Source organism: Trichomycterus rosablanca, chromosome 17 (genome assembly GCF_030014385.1).
Source record: "Trichomycterus rosablanca isolate fTriRos1 chromosome 17, fTriRos1.hap1, whole genome shotgun sequence".
In the NCBI taxonomy this organism is placed as follows: Eukaryota; Metazoa; Chordata; class Actinopteri; order Siluriformes; family Trichomycteridae; genus Trichomycterus; species Trichomycterus rosablanca.
Genome location: NC_086004.1, coordinates 21,364,959 through 21,386,432, shown reverse-complemented (window position 1 = coordinate 21,386,432; position 21,474 = coordinate 21,364,959). Strand labels below are relative to the sequence as shown.

The following is a 21,474-nucleotide window of genomic DNA, read 5'->3' as shown; positions in this document are numbered from 1 at the left end:
ATCAGCCATAACATTAAAACCACCTCCTTGTTTTTACACACATTGTCCATTTTATCGGCTTCACTTTCCATATAGAAGCACTTTGTAGTTCTACAATTACTGACTGTAGTCCATCTGTTTCTCTGCATGCTTTGTTAGCCCCCTTTCATGCTGTTCTTCAATGGTCAGGACTCACTACAGAGCAGGTATTATTTAGGTGTTGGATCATTCTCAGCACTGCAGTGACAATGACATGGTGGTGGTGATGTGTTAGTGTGTGTTGTGCTGGTGAGTGGATCAGACACAGCAGCGCTGCTGGAGTTTTTAAATACCGTGTCCACTCACCGTCCACTCTATTAGACACTCCTACCTAGTTGATCCACCTTGTAGATGTAAAGTCAGAGACGATCGCTCATCTATTGCTGCTGTTTGAGTTGGTCATCTTCTAGGCCTTCATCAGTGGTCACAGGACGCTGCCCACAGGGCGCTGTTGGCTGGACATTTTTGGTTGGTGGACTATTCTCAGTCCAGCAGTGACAGTGAGGTGTTTAAAAACTTCATCAGCGCTGCTGTGTCTGATCCACTCATACCAGCACAACACACACTAACACACCACCACCATGTCTGTGTCACTGCAGTGTTGAGAATGACCCACCACCCAAATAATACCTGCTCTGCAGTGGTCTTCTGGGGGTCCTGACCATTGAAGAACAGCATGAAAGGATGCTAACAAAGCATGCAGAGAGACAGATGGACTACAGTCAGTAATTGTAGAACTACAAAGTGCTTCTATATGGTAAGTGGAGCTGATAAAATGGACAGTGAGTGTAGAAACAAGGAGGTGGTATTGTCTGACATCTGACTGGATGTTATTATACTGTAGCTATATGGCATTATTTACTGCTAAAACGTGTTTTCATCTGTAGGTGAAATCTATGCCATAATGGACAACCTTGTTCTGCCTAAATAAATATCACTGAAAGAGTTGTGCTTTTATGTCTTACAACACTGATTATTCAATGACAGTACAGACTGAAAAAAGTATGTGAACCTTTAATGACTCTCTCCAACAGTCTGGTGTTCTAATTAATGAGACTAGATTGGAGATTTGGCTTTTAACGCTGCCTCTCTTTATATAAAAAAAGGCTATTGGAGTATTTTGAAGCTCTGAGTTTTTATCAGTCCATAATACAAAGAATTATATGCAAATACAGAGTTCAGTACTTTTTGCTACTGTTCCAGGAGTGGGCATTCTGCTAATGTCACTCCAGGAGCACATTGTGTTCTACTATTAGAGGTAAAAAACCCAAACAATGCAATAAAAGACAAAAAGAAGGTAGAAGAAAAGGGGACCACAAAAAGGCATGAAAGTCTAATCCCAACTCTGAAGGATGAAATAGGGAGCATCATGGTTTGATGTGTGTGCAGCTTATAGTCACCAGGGAACAATGAACTTGAAATGGAATAAAACGTATCACTGAAGGATGTCAGGGTAGAGCCTGAAACTTAAAACTTACGAGTTGGAAAATGCAACAGTGAGTCAAGGACAGAACCCTGACCTTAACCCTATTTTTAGAAGATATATACTTTATTTGTCAAATATACATATACAGTTGTACAGTACAATGAAATTCTTTCTTCGCATATCCCAGCTTGTTTGGAAGCTAGGGTCCGAGCGCAGGGTCAGCCATTGTACCGCGCCCCTGGAGCAGACAGGGTTAAGGGCCTTGCTCAAGGACCCAACAGTGGCTGCATAGCCGCCAATCTTCCGGTTGATAGCCCAAAGCTCTATGGCTACCACTGTCCCTTAAATTTAACTTATTATTATTATTATTAATTTTTTTATATTGAATTATTTAATTGTTATTATTATTATTATTATTATTCATTATTTAATATTTTATTATTAAATTATTATTTAATTGTTTAATTATTTAGGGATTATTTAATTATTATTTAATTATTATTAAGTTTAATTATTATTATTAATCTTAAATTAAACTTATTGAATGCCTTGGGGATTACTTTGAAACATCTGCCATACATTTTCTTCTGGCTAAATGGGCACAAATATCTTCAGCCACATTTTCAAATCTTGTGGAAAGCCTGTTCAGGAATGGATGTTGTTGTAGCTACAAAAGGGAGGGGCAACTCCTTGTTAATGGCCATGGTTTTGAACTAGGATGTTGAACAAGCTCATGGTCAGGTGTCCACATACCGTTGTCCATATAGTGTACATTTTACAGTTAGGCACAAGTTGTTTTTTATGCACTTTGCTATTTTGCATGATTTATAGGCTATTGTGTAGGTGCTGCTATTAAAGGTTGACTAAGACATCCAAATATGTTTTCATAGTTTACATAAAATGCTGATTATTACATAGTAAAAAGGGCATTACCAATACAGCTTGGTTTATATGTAACAATTCACATATTTATTATTTTTCTCTCTTTAGGGTTCACTCTGGATCTACATTTATAAAACCAGACGTTCTCCACCTTTTTATTGTAATGTACTGCTGAGCTCCAGAACCCAAATCACTGTGACAGAGATGACCACCTCTCCTGTTTGCTTCACCAGTGGATATCTTTAAATTGGCTTGATATCTTTTTCTTTTTCACAAATCAAAAGCCTGCCCTATCGCCGGTATACATTTTCTGGTCGGTCTCCTCTCATTACTGAGTCAGGATGAGTGAATCACAGGAGGCGAGCTCTCCAGTGGCTGGCATTGGTGGTCCTGTGACCTGTGTCACCAAAGTTGAGCTGCGTGTGTCCTGCAAGTCCCTGTTGGACCGAGACACACTCAAAAAGTCTGACCCTTGTGTCATCCTAATGGTCCAGACTCAAGGGGAGTGGACTGAGGTAAGGATGAGGTTTTCCTTGTTGTGCTGAATGTAATGTGGAAGAAATCGATTGTATTTAGAGCGTCTTTGTAATTTTCTGCATATTGAACTCTGCATATTTCTCTTGAACTATTAAATGTACACACTCACTGTCCATTTTATTAGCTCCACTTACCATAGGAGCACTTTGTAGTTCTACAATTACTGACTGTAGGCCATCTGTTTCTCTACATTCCTTTTTAGCCTGCTTTCACCCTGTTCTTCAATGGTCAGGACCCCCACAGGTCACCACAGAGCAGGGATTATTTGGGTGGTGGATCATTCTGAGCAGTGACAATGACATGTCACTGCAGTGACAATGACATGGTGGTGGTGTGTTAGTGTGTGCTGTGCTGGTATGAGTGGATCAGACACAGCAGCGCTGCTGGAGTTTTTAAAATACCCTGGCCACTCACTGTCCACTCTATTAGACACTCCTACCTGGTTGGGCCATCTTGTAGATGTAAAGTCAGAGACGATCGCTCATCTATTGCTGCTGTTTGAGTTGGTCATCTTCTAGATCTTCATCAGTGGTCACAGGGCGCTGCCCACGGGGTGCGGTTGGGTGGATATTTTTGGTTGGTGGACTATTCTCAGTCCAGCAGTGACAGTGAGGTGTTTTAAAACTCTATCAGCGCTGCTGTGTCTGATCCACTCATACCAGCACAACACACACTAACACACCACTACTGAGAATGATCCACCATCCAAATAATACCTGCCCTGTAGTGGTCCTAGGAGAGTGATCTTTGAAGAACAGCATGAAAGGGGGCCAACAAAGCATGCAGAGAAACAGATGGACTTCAGTTAGTAATTGTAGAACTACAAAGTGCTCCTATATGGTAAGTAGAGCTGATAAATTGGACAGTGAGTGTAGAAACAAGGAGGTGCTTTTAATGCTATGGCTGATCTGTGTATAAATGTATATGTGTAAGTGCATGGTGCCCAGTTATAGACTGGTGTCCTGTTTAGCATGTATTTCAACCTTTTGTCCATTAATAAATAAATACATATTTGGAGCATGTGATTTGACACACAGCCCTTCAGCACACATTTGCATCTAAAAGAATTTACAGTAGCTCTCCAACTTCATTGTGTTTTTGGGAGGTGGAAAGATATGGAGAACACATATAACTCGTTACAGGTCGGCACTGTGGCTCAGTAGGTAGCACTGTCCCTACACAGCAAGAAGGTCCTAGGTTCGATTCCCAGGTGGGGCAGTCTGGGTCCTTTCCGTGAGGAGTTTACATGTTCTCCCAGTGTCTGTGTGGGTGTCCTCCGGGAGCTCCGGTTTTTTCCCACAGTCCAAAGACATGCATTGGAGATACAAAATTCCCCCTAACAGTGTTTGATATTAAAGTGATGAATCTTGTGTAACCAGTAACTACCTGTCCTGTCATGAATGTAACCACAGAGTGTAAATAAAATAAAATAACTCCTTAAAGACAGTTATTAGAGGCAAGGTTTGCACCCACACTAACTGCTACACCACCATGATGCTTGTGTAGTAGTAACCAATTAACATATGCATTAACATATGCATTGCACTGCTGTTGTAGTGTTTATTTTCTCCCCTTTTGAAAATACAATCTTGTAAGCAGATGCTGGGATGTGATAAATACTGCAATATGTTGCCTAATAATGGTATTCCACCTTTTGACCTCACATAATTCCATTATTGTCTTATTTCAAATGGCATTTTAATTAGTTTATTTAGCTTTAATAGATACATAAGCTCAAACCACAATGCTAGACCTGACATGTGGTTTGCACTCATAATTTTGCAGCTGGCAGTATGACGTTCTTGAGTAATTCAATAGAAGCTTGCCCCAGAGGTTGTGAATAAACCGCAAAATATGATCCCACTAAAGGAGAGTAAAGATAATTATTAAAAACTCATCCTTTATTCTATATCAAAGATCTGAAATGAAATAGAACGTCTTCTGAAAACACAGCTGTGGTTTGAAGACGGGTTTAAGAGTAAAGTATGAAAGTGTTCAGTAAAAACATGTCGGGCTGAGGGATGAAATCTTAATCCTGTCTTCATTATTTTAACTGCTGAGCCATGTACCACTTTACAAAGAACAAGCTTAACGCACTGAGAGATGGCACTCCTGTTCACCCACCAGCAAATTACTGCAATTTTTTAGCTTGATTTAGTGAAATAGCTTCATCAGTCAGGAAAATCACAAACTGATTGGCTATTTAGTCTTACCTCAGTTTGACATTTTATAGAATGCATCACAATGAAATACTGCTGGGTCTCACATCGGCTTTGTCTCAGCGTGCTGAAAAAACAAAGACGACTGATGAATAGCTCAGAGTGATGTATAAAACCCTGTCCAACCAGAAACTAATCACAGTTCTAGCTATTTTATCTCTCTTAAACTCTAATTTTATTAAAATGCATAAGGCATCTAAGTTTCAGACATATGAAAACAAAATGCAGACATGAAAAATGATTACACACAGTAACCCTTTTCCATTAGATGTAGGACACACCTAGGACTGAATGCATTACTGTCTCTGCACTGCATGAAGGTCATTAATTCTGACAGTTGCAACAGAGTTGTTGAAATCTTTCATAATGTATGCAAATGACCTTGCTAGAAATTTATCAGGATCATACACAGACAAAACAGGACATAAAGCACCTAACACAGGACTTTTACTTGACCTTTATTCTTCTGTTAACATAATGAATCACTGTTTTTGAAAATTTTCTTACTACATCCTGAGACTAGGTGGATAGGGATGTGTGACAACAGCCTTGTAAAAATACCTGCCCTCCTAGAATGACAAGATGATTCTTCTCCCTATTGAATACATCAGATGGTCCTAATTAACAAATCATTATTATAAGTAAATAGCTAGAGTGTATTTCATTGTGATTGACTGGTGCCCTTTGCTATGCAGCCCAACAAGCATACAAAGCAACCCTGAACACCCACTTACCATATAGAAGCACTTTGTAGTTCTACAATTACTGACTGTAGTCCATCTGTCTCTCTGCATGCTTTGTTAGTCCTCTTTCATGTTGTTCTTCAATGGTCAGGACTCTCCCAGGACCACTACAGAGCAGGTATTATTTAGGTGGTGGATCATTCTTAGCACTGCGGTGACACTGACATGGTGGTGGTGTGTTAGTGTGTGTTGTGCTGGTATGAGTGGATCAGACACAGCAGCGCTGATAGAGTTTTTAAACACCTTACTGTCACTGCTGGACAGAGAATAGTCCACCATCCAAAAATAGATCCAACCAACAGCGCCCCATGGGCAGCGTCCTGTGACCACTGATGAAGGTCTAGAAGATGACCAACTCAAACCTCAGCAATAGATGAGCGATTGTCTCTGACTTTACATCTACAAGGTGGACACACTAGGTAGTAGTGTCTAATAGAGTGGACAGTAAGTGGACATGGTATTTAAAAACTCCAGCAGCGCTGCTGTGTCTGATCCACTTATACCAGCACAACACACACTACCATACCACCGCCATGTCAGTGTCACTGCATTGCTGAGAATGATCCACCACCTAAATAATACCTGCTTTGTAGTGGTCCTGTGGGGGTCCTGACCACTGAAGAACAGGGTGAAAGCAGGCTAAAAAAAGTATGTAGAGAAACAGATGGAGTACAGTCAGTAATTGTAAAACTTCAAAGTGCTTCTATATGGTAAGTGGAGCTAATAAAATGGACAGTGAGTGTAGAAACAAGGAGGTGGTTTTAATGTTATGACTGATCGGTGTATATGCAAGGTGAGAAATTTGGATTGGCATTTTTTTCCCATCTAAATTGTCAGTGCTTACCATACGAAAAACATATTTCCAGAGCTCACTTGACTATGAACATGATCCTTCAGCTTCTGATTTATACATGTTATTTCTTCTTAACCTCGGCTAGATGCCACTGTTTTATTTGCCTTATAATGGGTGCATTTAAACTAACCCTATTTATATGGGCATTTGGAAGGATAGAATTTAGACCATTTTTTGACTCATGTATTCAGACCAAGTATTAGAACAATCAATGAGCATTATTTACCTTAATCTCTTTTAGGATTAAGAACTGAATAAGTATTTTGCAAGTGCAATATTAGTCATCATCTATGTACTGAAGAACTTTTGAGTCAATGTTAAAGATGCTTTGTTAACCGGATAAAGGAGAATGTGGGTGTGTTTTTTCTTGGGTGTTTTTCCCTTCATAATGCTGCAGTGTATCAGTTTGCTCTTGTACAGAATGGTATATCAGTTTACACCTGCATAAGGAGGAAAAAAATACGTCTTTAATAGCGGTGTAAATCAATTAGTCTTGTCTATGGAGACATTAAAGAATCCTCATTTCCATCATGATGATGGTCAGAATATGTGGGATAAGGCAGTATTCTTAACTCTTCGAAATGAACGAACTAAAATGTACCTGTATCTTTGTGTCTTAAATGGTTTGTTTGTTTGTTTATTAGGATTTTAACGTCATGTTTTACATTTTGGTTACATTCATGACAGAAACGGTAGATACTCGTTACACAAGGTTTATCAGTTCACAAGTTTTAACATCAAACACAGTCATGGACAATTTTGCATGTCTTTGGACTGAAGACAAGAAGAACCATCCAGACTGTTATTAGCGAAAAGTCAACATCTGTCATGGTATGGGTGTCATGCATTTATGTGAAAGTATCATTAATGCTGAAGCATATACTGGGATTTTAGACAGACACATGCTACAATCAATGTGACATATTTTTTTTGGAAGTCCATTGTTATTTCAGCAAGACAATGCCAGGCCTCATCCTATATTTACTACAACAACGTACACCGACGAGGCACAACATTATGAGCACTGACAGGTGAAGTGAATAACACTGATTACCTCTTCATCACGGCACCTGTTAGTGGGTGGGATATATTAGGCAGCAAGCGAACATGTTATCCTCAGAGTTGATGTGTTAGAAGCAGGAAAAATGGACAAGCGTAAGGATTTGAGTGAGTTTGACAAGGGCCAAATTGTGATAGCTAGACGACAGGGTCAGAGCATCTCCAAAACTGCAGCTCTTGTGGGGTGTTCCCGGTCTGCAGTGGTCAGTATCTATCAGAAGTGGTCCAAGGAAGGAACAGTGGTAAACCAGCGACAGGGTCATGGGCGGCCAAGGCTCATTAATGGACATGGGGAGCAAAGGCTGGCCTGTGTGGTCTGATCCAACAGACGAGCTACTGTAGCTCAAATTGCTGAAGAAGTTAATGCTGGTTCTGATAGAAAGGTGTACAATACACAGTGCATCACAGTTTGTTGCGTATGGGGCAGCAAAAGGGGGACCAACACAATATTAGGAAGGTGGTCATAATGTTATGCCTCATCGGTGTAGCTTCATAGACTCAGAATATGTGTCTGCCTGCAGTCCAGATATTTTTTCTTTTTGAAAAGTATAAAGTGGAGAATCAGAATATGGCAACCACAGACTGTTGAGCAGCTGAAGTCTCCTTTCAAGCAAGAATTAATAAAAAATGTACTTGCACAATGGCAACAGTTAGTGTCCTAGGAAGATGTTGTGACTTCTATAAAAATTACAATACCCACAAAACACATAAAAAAAAAAATAAAAAAATAAAAAAAAAATATATATATATATACAGTATATATATATATATATAAATATACAGCAATAATAAAAAAAAAAGCTTAAAACAACCACAGCTTCAATAAACCTGCCTGAAAAAAGACACAACCATAGGTTTTTTTAACATGGGTCTCTCAAAAGTTCCGCCAAAACACCTGATCCCCACCTTTAAGTGTAGTACATAGTCACCTTTGGCCCTTGAAACCTTTGGCATAAAAAATTGGTCGTTGGATCTTACACCCTAAAAATAATTCAAAACATCCATCCAAATACATGAAAAACAGATTTAGGGTCACAAAATCAAGTTTTGGCATGGCTATCACAGTCTCCTGATCTAAACCTACAGTAAAACCCTGTGGGGTGAACTAAAGCTGAGGTGAGGACTTGGACTTGAACTTGAACTTTGATAAGAAAAGCGTCTGTAGGATCTGAACATATCCTGTATTGATGTGTGCTCTCAGATTTCTTTCTTGTATCCTCCAATCACATAAGGCAGGATGTGAGAACACTCACTGCTGTTATATTGGCAGTAATGTAATATTGGTTGCAGAAAATCCTAAATAGATGTGCCAACAGCTGTAACACATGTACTTGTCTTTAACGATTTGTCTTTATTGTCCTGAAAGAAATAAATGTACTTTAATTAAAGATAAGATTTTCTTCAATGTTACAATTGAGCTAATTCATGATGAAGATGCTCATTTGTGACTTTTTTACCCATCTCTAACAAGAGTGACAGTAATTCTGTAGAAGCTAATTAAAAATTCTAAATGTCAGTGTACAGCAGTGTAAGAGTTTTATGTCTGCCATTATGTTCCTTTTGAGTTTGACAAGGTGTCTTTTATTATCCGGGTCTGCAATTATGCCTTCCGCTGTTGGGTCTGTTGGCCTCTAAGCATCTTCAACTATGAGTTGTTACATCTGATTAGAGGACACATGATTCACCACAGTCTGAGTCACTATGAGCAGATGCTGTTGAAAGCAACAAATAACAATAAATCACTGCATTATGAGGCCAAGGTAAAATAAACCAGGAATTGGGGGATTGTTATTTACTAATGGCTAACTTAAATAACATACACTGATCAGGCATGACAGTATGACCACCTCCTTGTTTCTACACCTACTGTCCATTTTATCAGCTCCACTTACCATATATAAGCACTTTGTAGTTCTACAATTACTAACTGTAGTCCATCTGCTTCTCTACATATCTTTTTAGCCTGCTTTCACCCTGTTCTTCAATGGTCAGGACCACCACAGAGCAGGTATTATTTAGGTGGTGGATCATTTTCAGCACTGCAGTGACAATGACATGGTGGTGGTGTGTTAGTGTGTGTTGTGCTGGTATGAGTGGATCAGACACACCAGTGCTGATGGAGTTTTTAAACACCTTACTGTCACTGCTGGACTGAGAATAGTCCACCAACCAAAAATATCAAGCCAACAGCTCCCCATGGGCAGCGTCCTGTGACCATTGATGAAGGTCTAGAACTCAAACAGCAGCAATAGATGAGCGATCATCTCTGACTTTACATCTACTGTACAAGGTGGACCAACTAGGTAGGAGTGTCTAATAGAGTGGACAGTGAGTGGACACGGTATTTAAAAACTCCAGCAGTGCTGCTGTGTCTTATCCACTTATACCAGCACAACACACACTAACAAACCACCACCATATATATTTATAAATTAGGGACTGGCTAAAATCAGTGAAACCTAAAAATGCAGTGACATTCTCGTCCCCTACAAGTGTACGACAACTTTTGACTTTAACAATATAGCAGGCAAAGGGCCATGTGATCCAATGTGATGGAAAAGGTAAAGGCGTGTGCAGAAATACATTACATTATCAGAAATACGTGACATTTATTTCTTTTGGCCTGAGGTAAAGGTAGTGATGCTGAGAGTACAGATCATTGGTTTTGCCAGTAGGGGAGTTTGGAGCTGGATTTCAGGATGTGCACAGTGGATATAAACCATTAGATTCTCTGCTCCTGGCTTTTCCAGGTACTCTCAGCAGGGAAGTGTGATTGTCATGTAAATCAAAAGTGGCTGCTAAATCGAGTGAGAACTAAACCCACTCACATCTCTATCTCTATCACACTTATTTACTTCCATGCCCTCTCTTATTTTTTCAGTTTTTTTGTTGACTTTACTACCACAATTTAGAAGGAGAGGAAAAACCCTTCTACATATTGTTTGGTTGTTTGTTTATTAGGATTATAACATCATGTTTTACACTTTTGGTTACATGCATGACAGGAACGGTAGTTACTTATTACACAAGGTTCATCAGTTCCCAAGGTTATATCAAACACAGTCATGGACAATTTAGTATCTCCAGTTTACCTCACTTGCACATCTTTGGACTGTGGGAGGAAACCAGAGCACTGGGAGGAAACCCACACAGACACGGGGAGAACATGCAAACTCCACACAGAAAGGACCCGGACCGCCCCACCTGGGAATCTAACCCAGGACCTTCTCACTGTGAGGCGACAGTGCTACCAACTTAGCCACTGTGCCGCCCTCTACATATTGTATACCACATATCAGCTGTCATAATTAATTAAGAGTGTGTAATAAATAAGTGTAATAAATATAACAGGTGTAATAAATATAAATAAAATCTAAATTATATAAAGGAATTAATATGCTTCCAGCTTTACAGTAACAGTTTAGTGAATGCCATCTAAACAGCTTTGGAATGAGCTGGAACATCACATGAGGCTTTCTTGACCAACATCAGTGCCCAGCCATACATATTAACTTAATTTGCACATATTCCTACATACATACTTTAAAGTGTGAAATCTTTTTAGAAAGTGTGTAGGTAGTACAACATGGCATGCATGGTATTCACAGTCCATCTTAAACCCTGACAAACTTGTGCTTAGTTAAAGTCCAGTCACATCAAGTTCTGTCCTGTAAATACTAGGTGCAAGGCGGAAATACATACTGGACTGAGTGTCAGTACATAACAGGGCATAACACACTCACACACTCATTCACACTGATTTACACCTGGTACAACTTTCGGATTGTGGAAGAAAATAGGTGAAGACTAGGCAGAGAAAAACCCACACAGATCAAACCTGGATTTATAGATTTTTATAGACTTTTAAATGTATTTACTCAGTCTTAAAATAAAATACTACTCAAAACAAGTGCAAGCATCCATCTTAGAGCACAGCTACTATTAATAGTAAATCAGACTATACCTCTAGGGTTCATAACTCACCTCAATACAATGAAGAAACAAAGACGGGGAAAGAGTGCGAAAGAGATGCAGTCGGTTACTGCACATGTGTCGGAGGGGGCATGTGTTTGTTTTGTTCTCCTCTATGGAAGAGGGGATCGGCATGAGTGGAAAGGAAGCATAATGCAATTGGACGCGCTAAAAGTTGAGAGAAAAAGGGACTGACTGAGGAGAACGAAGCTAACCCATGCTCCTTCCGACACGTGGGCAGCAGCCGTATGCATTTTGTCACCTACACCAGACGAGATCAGCTGCGGATCAGCTCTGTGTACAGAGAGACACACCCTGATCAAAGCACTCTTTCCCCATCTCCGTGCAGGCACCATCAAGCAGCCAGCAGAGGTCGTAGTTGAATCAGTTATGAGAGAGTCCCTATCCGGCTTAATACCCCACCCCTATATGAACAACAGGCCAATCGTTGTTCATGTGGCCGCTTAGCACAGCCGGCAGGCAGAGCTGAGACTCGATACGATGTATTCGAGATCCCAGCTCTAGTGTGCTAGCGTGTGTTTGTACTGCTGCGCCACCTGAGCGGCAAAAAAAAGTGACAGCTTAGGCATAAATAAAAGTTAAGACCACCATGCATGAAACATCTGGTAATCACTGAGGTGTGAGCTATCCTAGGTTCATTTTCATATTAGGAATGAAATAACAATTGAAGTGTCGTTCATTTTTGGATTATTGATTGAAAAAAAAAGTTCTGAATTTCTCACACTGACTTAAGTTTCCAAGGTGTTTTGTGTGTATGAGGTGGAACAGTTGATGTGTTATGGATGTTTAGCTAATGTTATTATTCTGGTTGTCTGTTTCATCATTAAGCTGGATCGCACAGAAGTGATCAAGAGCAATTTGAACCCAGTCTTTGCCAAGGTCTTTATGCTGGATTACTATTTTGAGGAGGTGCAGAAGTTGCGCTTCGAGGTTTATGATATACATGGAACCCACAGCATTGGAACACGGGATGATGACTTTCTGGGTGGTATGGAGTGCACACTTGGTCAGGTAAGACACCTTTATTTAATGATTTTGTAACTATTTTACCCTTTTAACAAACCTTTCAGAAAGTATTGATTTTTCTCTCCAACAGATTGTGGCTCAGAAAAAAATGGTGAAGCCTTTGCTACTTAAATATGGAAAATATGCTGGAAAGTCCACTATTACAGTAAGTTCTGCAAGCAAAAGTGAAAATATTGTATATTATATTATATATAATATATTATTGTATATTATGAGAAATACACTAAACTGCATTTGCTGCTGTTTTTGCTGTGAGTGTTCAGGGCTCATATCTGGTAAAAAAGCTGCTTATGCTATTATAATTAAGTGGCTGTAGCCAAGTGGTTAAGGTACTGGACAAGTGATCAGAGGGTCACTGGTTCAAGCCCCACCACTGCCAGGTTGCTGCTGTTGGGCCCTTGAGCAAGGCCCTTAACCCTCAATTGCTCAGACTGTATACTCTTAACTTTAATGTAAGTCGCTTTGGATAAAGGCGTCTGCTAAATGCTGAAAATGTAAATGTACTAGTACTAGTATTGATTACACAAGTACATTACAAAACAAAAAAAGAGTAGACTGGTATCTCACGCAGTTAGAAAAATAATAAAGGGAAACAGTCATGTTTGGCTAAACAAGCAGCTTACACATTGCAGTAATTATGTGATACTTTTATAAGGAATTCAGAAAGTATTTATACCCCTTGTCGTGTTGCTCATCTTATTGTGGTGTTGATGGGTATAACTGCCTTTAAGTGCTTGATTGCTGAAGCGGTCTATTACACTAGCCCAGTTTAAATCTCAGTGGTTCTACTGGTTGGCCAGGCATCTAAACAGACATGTTTAGCTATGTCTGAAAGGGGACGGCCGTGTCCAGCGTTCCCTGTAGAACCAGACCTTCCACGACCATGACCAGGATCAAAGAATGAAAAATTAAATAATAACTGCCAGTTTACCATAATTAATTACCCAAACATGAGCAAACTTTTTTGAAATCACTTATTCACAAAAGTGTTGAGACCATTTGCTGTGGTTGATTAGAACTTACTTGGAGTGCACCGGTTGCAGTGCAATTTACTGGACATAATTTGATTAAACAAGCTAAATAAGAAGCTTTTGCACATTGTGTGCCCTGTTCATGCAACGCTATTACACTACACAACAAACCTACAGACAAAATTGGCCATGTCAGATAGAAGAAAGGCTGAATTGGTCATTTGTCTCTTTGCTGTTGCAACAGAAATCTGGTTGAGGTGCTGGCCTAAGCACAGAAAAACATTAGAATTGTACAGTTTTTCTGTGTGTGGTACTGTTTTATATAGTAATCTATCACTGGCCAGTGAAAAGAAGAGTAATGCTTTGCTTTTTAGCGGTGAAATTGGTAAAAAAATTTCATTTACATTGAAAGTGTAATCTTGCTATTATGGAGTGTGGAGACTCACCGGGCCTCAGCGTGGGTGCCAATGAATTGTGGACTCTATCCACCACTGGGCATTTATCCATGGAAAATGCATCTTTAAGGAGCTTGGATATATTAAGAGTTGTCAGGGAGAATGAATCACCTTCTGGAATCCCCACAATTCGGACATTTACATTTTCTGCATTTTCGGACATTCTGGCGGCGCGATCTAGCTTCTAAATCCTCACATTTACCATCCAGTTTGAGGAGTTCTTTAGAAAGAAATTCAACTTTGTTCTGTTGCGCTGCCATATCATCGGCAGACAGAGAATGTTCAATGTCAGAACCGTACTTTTCACGCTGGCCAACTCAGACCTCAGCGATGCAAAGTCCCTTGTTAGCTCAGCTGTCATATCTTGCAGTTCCGTTTTAATCTTAGAGTGGTGGTCATTCAAGACGGTTTGGAGTTCAGCCACGACAGCGCGAACCAGCTCAGATTTGAATGCATAGGTATCTAATACGGAAGCTGGTGTCGTGCGTGTCTCTGCTGCGGGAGCTGAAGCACCCCAGGCGAGGATGCAGCGTGTATAACAGGCCGAATAAGCAAATGTGTTGAACTAGTCGATTGGTTTAATTTTGAAGCAATAAACACAACTAAGATAACTAAGTAAAACTGACAACTGATACCTAAAAATAAACAAATAAAATGTATCAAAACAATAAAATACCACTTTTTCCTACGGGCACCACCAAACACACGTCTACTCTATGCCGTACCAAACCGGAAGTCCCCGATGCTTTTCTTTTTGATATTTAAAGGCATAGTTTAAAAAAAAACAAAACACTTCGATTTGATTTGTTGGATGTGAATTGTTATTTGTGTGATGAGAAACATCTGAGAAATGATAATGCAGAGGTACCGTTTTCAGGCAGCAAAAGTAAGTAGTGACTACCTTTTGGTTAAAAATTAATGGCCCATGAAAAGCTCTGCCTAAGAACTATGAGAGACCCATTTGGATAATTTTGCCTTCTTCTCTCCGGGGCTTTAATCATACACCGGTAAGCACAGAACCTTTTACCGCTCTGTAATATTTAACAAAAATAGCATAAAATCAATAGCTATTTCCATCAACAGCTCCATGTCTTACATTATTATCACCACCTCACACAAAGTTTAGCTCTAAAAGTTTTTTTTCTCTGAGCAGATTTAAAAATCTGCTCATGTTCTTTTTTCTACCTGCTTTTAAAATTTAGATCAAATGTGTTTTACACAGATGACATTTTCTTGACTTTTGAGCCCAAATGAAATAATTCACTTGCTCTGTGGGCTTCATTATTAAATTTCATTCTGATTGTAAATTGTTTCATTGGACTGACAAAATTATTTAAATGCTTTAACACATTATTAATCTTTCATTTTTCTAAGCTGTCAAGGGCATATACATTTACAGATATACACCGATCAGTCATAACATTAAAACCACCTCCTTGTTTCTACACTCACTGTCCATTTTATCAGCTCCACTTACCATACAGAAGCACTTTGTAGTTCTACAGTTATTGACTGTAGTCCATCTGTTTTTCTGCATGCTTTGTTAGCCCTCTTTCATTCTGTTCTTCAATGGTCAGGACTCTCCCAGTACCACTACAGAGCAGGTATTATTTAGGTGGTGGATCATTCTCAGCACTGCAGTGACAGTGACATGGTGGTGGTGTGTTAGTGTGTGTTGTGCTGGTATGAGTGGATCAGACACTGCTGGAGTTTTTAAATACCGTGTCCACTAACTCCTAACTAGTTGGTCCACCTTTGAGATGTAAAGTCAGAGACGATCGCTCATCTATTGCTGCTGTTTGAGTTGGTCATCTTTGAGATCTTCATCAGTGGTCACAGGACGCTGCCCACGGGGCACTGTTGGCTGGATATATTTTGGTTAGTGGACTATTCTCAGTGAGGTGTTTAAAAACTACATCAGCATTGTTGTGTCTTATCCACTCATACCAGCACAACACACACTAACACACTGCAGTGCTGAGAATCATCCACCAACCAAATAATACCTACTCTGTGGTGGTCCTGTGGTGGTCCTGACCATTGAAGAACAGGGTAAAAGGTTTAAAAAGCATGAGAAACAGATGGACTACAGTCAGAAATTGTAGAACTACAAAGTGCTTCTATATGATAAGTGGAGCTGATAAAATGGACAGTGAGTGTAGAAACAAGGAGGTGGTTTTAATGTTATGGTTGATAGTGACGGTAGGTAGTAATTTCAGTAAAGCATTAAATTAGAAGATTTAATGATCACTACATTATTGTCTGATTCCAAATCAAGTTCATTAAGTTAGCCGTACATTTAGTCTCATACTTCTCTTCTTTATGTCAAGTAGTAGCCTAGTGGGTAGAACTTTGGGCTATTAATTAAAAGGTTGAGAGTTAAAATCCCAGCTCTGCCTGCAGTCCAAATCAGTCTCCTACAGATCGTAGTAGACCTGCACTTTTAGTAGATTAAACACTAATGCCAGACGCAGTGAGTGCATGTTCACCTATGTACATAAGGTTCTTAGTATCCATAGCATAAATAAGAATCCAGCACTTGGTTTTAAACAAAAAATTAAATTATAACCTATGCTATTTTATCTCTATTTTTAGATCCATGCTGAAGAAATTTCTGGTAACAATGGATATGTTGAACTTTCCTTTTGTGCAAAGAAATTGGATGACAAGGTAAGAGAAAAAAGTAGTTTAGTCTTTTCTTGTGTAAAATTGTTTTTATTTAACTTGTCCTTTTTTAAAAATGTAAAGCAATGTAATTCCTACCCATGCGTATACCTTCAGATAGGTAGTAGTAATACATTTTAATTGAATTTTAATAGATTTTGTGAAATCTTCTCATTGCTGATCTACAATAAAACTAATTTATTAAATGAAGAAGTTGCTTATCCTGCATAATGCTGGACTCTTAGTTAAGTTGAGGTGTTGCAATTGCAGTGGGAATTTAATTAGTAATGATCTGCAATTACTGGGAACTTTATAAGGTACCCCTGTTTGGTATGTACATTCACTGATTATTATATACGCTACACCTACCACTACCATACAGATGAACTTATACAGTTTCATCACATACAGTTCTGCACACTTTATAACACCCTGTACCACATGTATTAATCATAAGAGACCAGAGATGTTCACAAGTCACAAAATATGAGTCCGAGTCAAGTCACAATTCTTTAGACTAGAGTCCAAGTCAAGTCACAAGTCTTTAGGCTAGAGTCCGAGTCAAGTCACAAGTCTTTAGACTAGAGTCCGAGTCAAGTCACGAGTCAATATAATATACACAAAACATACTGGAAATGTAGCATAGAAATAAACAAATAATATGTAAGTTTAAATAAACAACAACAGATTAGCAACTGTATTTTGCCATTTTACTTAGTGCCTTTACTTTCCTAGTCATTGTGCAAATGAATGTAATTTCTGTAACATGACGGTACCAGTTAAAAGCTTAAACTGATACGTTTTGTTTTTCATTGCAAAACGCACAATGAATCATGGCACAGCAGCCAAAATCCAAAACACAGCAAAAAAAATCATAACCACTGCTTACCTTAGCTTATGTTCTTCCACATACTATTAAATTCATAACTGTGAAGTTATGAACCCACCACCCAAATAATACCTGCTCTGTAGGGGTCCTGACCATTGAAGAACAGCATGAAAGGGGGCTAACAAAGCCTGCAGAGAAACAAATGGACTACAGCCAGTAATTGTAGAACTAAGTGAGCCGATAAAATGAACAGTGAGTGTAAAAACAAGGAAGTGGTTTTAATGTTATGACTGATAACTGATAAGGGTAAATGAATATTCGTGGACAGGAATGGGCTTTTTATGTCTGTCAAAATGTAAATGCAACATTTAATATTAATGAGAGTATACCACTAGTAAAACATTCAGGCAGTAGTGTGATGGTGTTGGGGTGATGGAGTTATTTGATACTTCAAGACCTTGAAGACTTGCCCTTATTGAGGAACGATACATTTAACTAAAGAAAATTCTCGAGTAAAATGTCTAATCACCTGTCTATGAGCTGAATCTAAGATGTTGTTTGTTTTTGCAGCAGAAAGATAATTCAATTTGAAGTGGTCCTTTTTATAGTTACAATGAAAGCTGAAGCTGAAAAGACAACAGGGAGTTAAACTACAGAAGTGGGTTTTGGCCTTTCTCTCTGTACAAACAGCCTCTCCCACACAGCAGCCCACAAAACCAAGCACTTCTGTGGTTGTCTGCTTCTTCCACAGTGCCATCACTCTGTACTCCCAAGCCTTGTGTACCACTGCCTCCTACTCTTCTTCTCTTTCCGTAGCCTTAACTCCACATCCTGCTCTCCTATTTATTTGTGTTTCTGTTTGCATTTTTCTTTGTTACCCTTTTTATGCTTTTACATTTCATTCATGATTTGCCCAGAGCCATACTTGAGCAGAGTGATAAGGAGCAAAAACCAGCATTTTGTTAATGTTGCATCTGAATTGCTGTGTCTCAAATGGTGCATGACGGCAGCATGTCAGAAATCCATGGGTGATCCAATATCAGTTAAAATACAAAGACCCAGGCAGCGAGGGGCTTTGTCTGTGTACAGAAGTTGCCATTTGGATTTGAGGCAGCAACATAAACCATCAGGCAAATTTAATTAGTAATGATCTACATTTACTGAACACGTTATTAGGTACCTCTGTTTGGTATGTACATTAACTGATAATTATATACACTGATCAGCCATAACATTAAAAACACCTCCTTGTTTCTACACCCACTGTCCTTTTTATCAGCTGCACTTACTATATGCGTAGAAGCACTTTGTAGTTCTGCAATTACTGACTGTAGTCCATCTGTTTCTCTGCATGCTTTGTTAGCCCTCTTTCATGCTGTTCTTCAATGATCAGGACTCTCCCAGGACCACTACACGGCAGGTATTATTTGGGTGGTGGATCATTCTCAGCACAGCAGTGACACTGACATGGTGGTGGTGTGTTAGTGTGTGTTGTGCTGATATGAGCAGCGCTGATGGGAGTTTTTAAACACCTAACTGTCACTGCTGGACTGAGAATAGTCCACCAACCTAAAATATATCCAGCCAACAGCTCCCCATGGGCAGCGTTCTGTGAGCACTGATGAAGGTCTAGAAGATGACCAACTCAAACAGCAGCAATAGATGAGCGATCGTCTCTGACTTTACATCTACAAGGTGGACCAACAAGGTAGGAGTGTCTAATAGAGTGGACAGTAAGTGGACATTGTTTTTAAAAACTCCAGCAGCGCTGCTGTGTCTTATCCACTCGTACCAGCACAACACACACTAACACACCATCACCATGTCAGTGTCACTGCAGTGTTGAGAATGATCCACCACCTTAATAATACCTCTGTGGTGGTCCTATGGGGGTACTGACCATTGAAGAACAGGGTGAAAGCAGGTTAAAAAGATATATAGAGAAATAGATGTCAGTAATTGTAGAACTACAAAGTGCTTGTATATGGTAAGTGGAGCTGATAAAATGGACAGTGAGTGTAGAAACAAGGAGGTGGTTTTAATGTTATGGCTGATCGGTGTATAAGCTACACCTACCATACAGATAAATTGTGGTTATACAGTTACCAACATCTGTTGCTCTGCACATTTGATCACACCCTGTACCACATTTATTACACAGCTGAGGCACAGACATAAACCATCAGGCAAAGATTCCTGATCTTGCACTGCACTGCAACGTACTCCTTTACCTCCACTGAGTTTAAAAATAAAACAGCAATCTGCACGTAAATGTAGATCTGCTTAGGTTCAGTGCAGCATGCCCCTATAGCTTCATATGCTGATTTTGTAGAGGCCTGATTCCTATATTGCCTATATTCTTCATTCGGAAATATTTATGAAAGCAGATGCAGCGGTTATGTGTGTTAGTGATTTATTTTCCAAAGAATGTTAAAGTGACAGACATTCCAAAGCTCTGTTTACACCAGGTTGTTGTATTTAGGTTGTTTAGGTTATATGTATGTTTTATGACTTCATTCACTTCATGAAAATGCTTTTATTAGGATTTTCAGTGATTAACATTTTTTATCGTGCCAACTCACTGTACATACAATTTACTACATGAAACAAAAATAAATAAATAAATAAATAAAAATTGAAAATTGTCATTGAAAATGATGTTGACCAAAAAATGGTTGACCTAAAGGTTTTTCCTTAATAGTTTTATTGATTTTTTACATTATTCCTAACTGGATGCCTGCAGCATATAGCAAAAAGTTTGTCTGGGGTTAAATTCATATAGGCAATGATGGAAAATCTAACCAGGATTGGTTTTAAAACCGGTCAACATGCAGTCCACCAACACCCAGACACACAATCACAGCCCCAATACTTAAACCTAACTAAAAAATAAATGAATTGGTTAGAGAGTCAAGTCACTCAACTGACTGGAAGTAAAGGATTATTAATTCTATTGTCTTCTAGACATCGCTTTGGCAGTGTTGTTTTGGCTTCACATTGCTCGAATTGTTGTTTGCTTCATGAGTAGGATTGACAGATTTTGGTTGTTGCAAATCAGACAAATAAGAGATAAGAGATTTTTTTGTCTTAAACCCAGCTATAACATAGTTTCAAAAGTTCACATCAGTGGAGTGCTGGACTAAATCTGTAATACCACATTTTTGGTTAAAATCTAAAGATCTAGATTCCTTTTTTTAGTACCACTAAGGTAGTGTATGGTCCCTTTATACATGTTGTGTAATCTTAGGCTTATGTGAGCTGCTCAGCCATAGAAACATGAACCCTGATGCTGCTTACAGACATAGATTAAAATTTGGTTGAAAGCTTTTTATTATGTCCAATGCTGTGTGTTTGCTACTAAAATGTTTACTTCTAGAATTCTAAAATTCTAGCACAAAAATGTAACCAGCTTGTGGAACAGAAGGCGTTATTATACAGTGGCACATTAAAAAACACCTGGGCTTTTGATAATGACCCATTTTATTGTCAGTGTTTGTAAATTGAGATTGTATTGCAACTTAAATCCATGGGTTAAATATATGCCTACACACTTTTGGCCTTGGTCTGTATTTCTCTTATTTGATTCTACCCATTTTAATCATTGGATCTTTTGTTTTACATAATCACGCCCTCCAAAATTGCAGTCAGTGGGCTTCATCATTAGTAATCCTACTGCACAAATCCAAGTGACCAAGCAAATTTGTGCATCAGAGATTGAAGATAAATTGTTTGATGTCCAGACAGAATAATGATTCAGTTCTAATCTTCATACAGGATCTGTCCATCCAGATCATTGACA

At 39.0% G+C, this 21,474-nt stretch overlaps 1 protein-coding gene across 1 annotated transcript in view; it reads left to right on the top strand.

Annotated features, from left to right (window-relative positions):
- Positions 1–2,667: 2,667 nt before the first annotated feature.
- Positions 2,668–21,474, top strand: part of cpne7 (copine VII) — a 45,114-nt gene continuing 26,307 nt past the window's right edge. Inside the window, exons 1-4 of the mRNA XM_063013465.1 lie at positions 2,668–2,841; positions 12,559–12,741; positions 12,827–12,901; positions 16,778–16,852. Of these exons, the coding sequence (XP_062869535.1) occupies positions 2,668–2,841; positions 12,559–12,741; positions 12,827–12,901; positions 16,778–16,852 (507 nt within the window). The remainder of the gene's footprint in view (positions 2,842–12,558; positions 12,742–12,826; positions 12,902–16,777; positions 16,853–21,474) is intronic.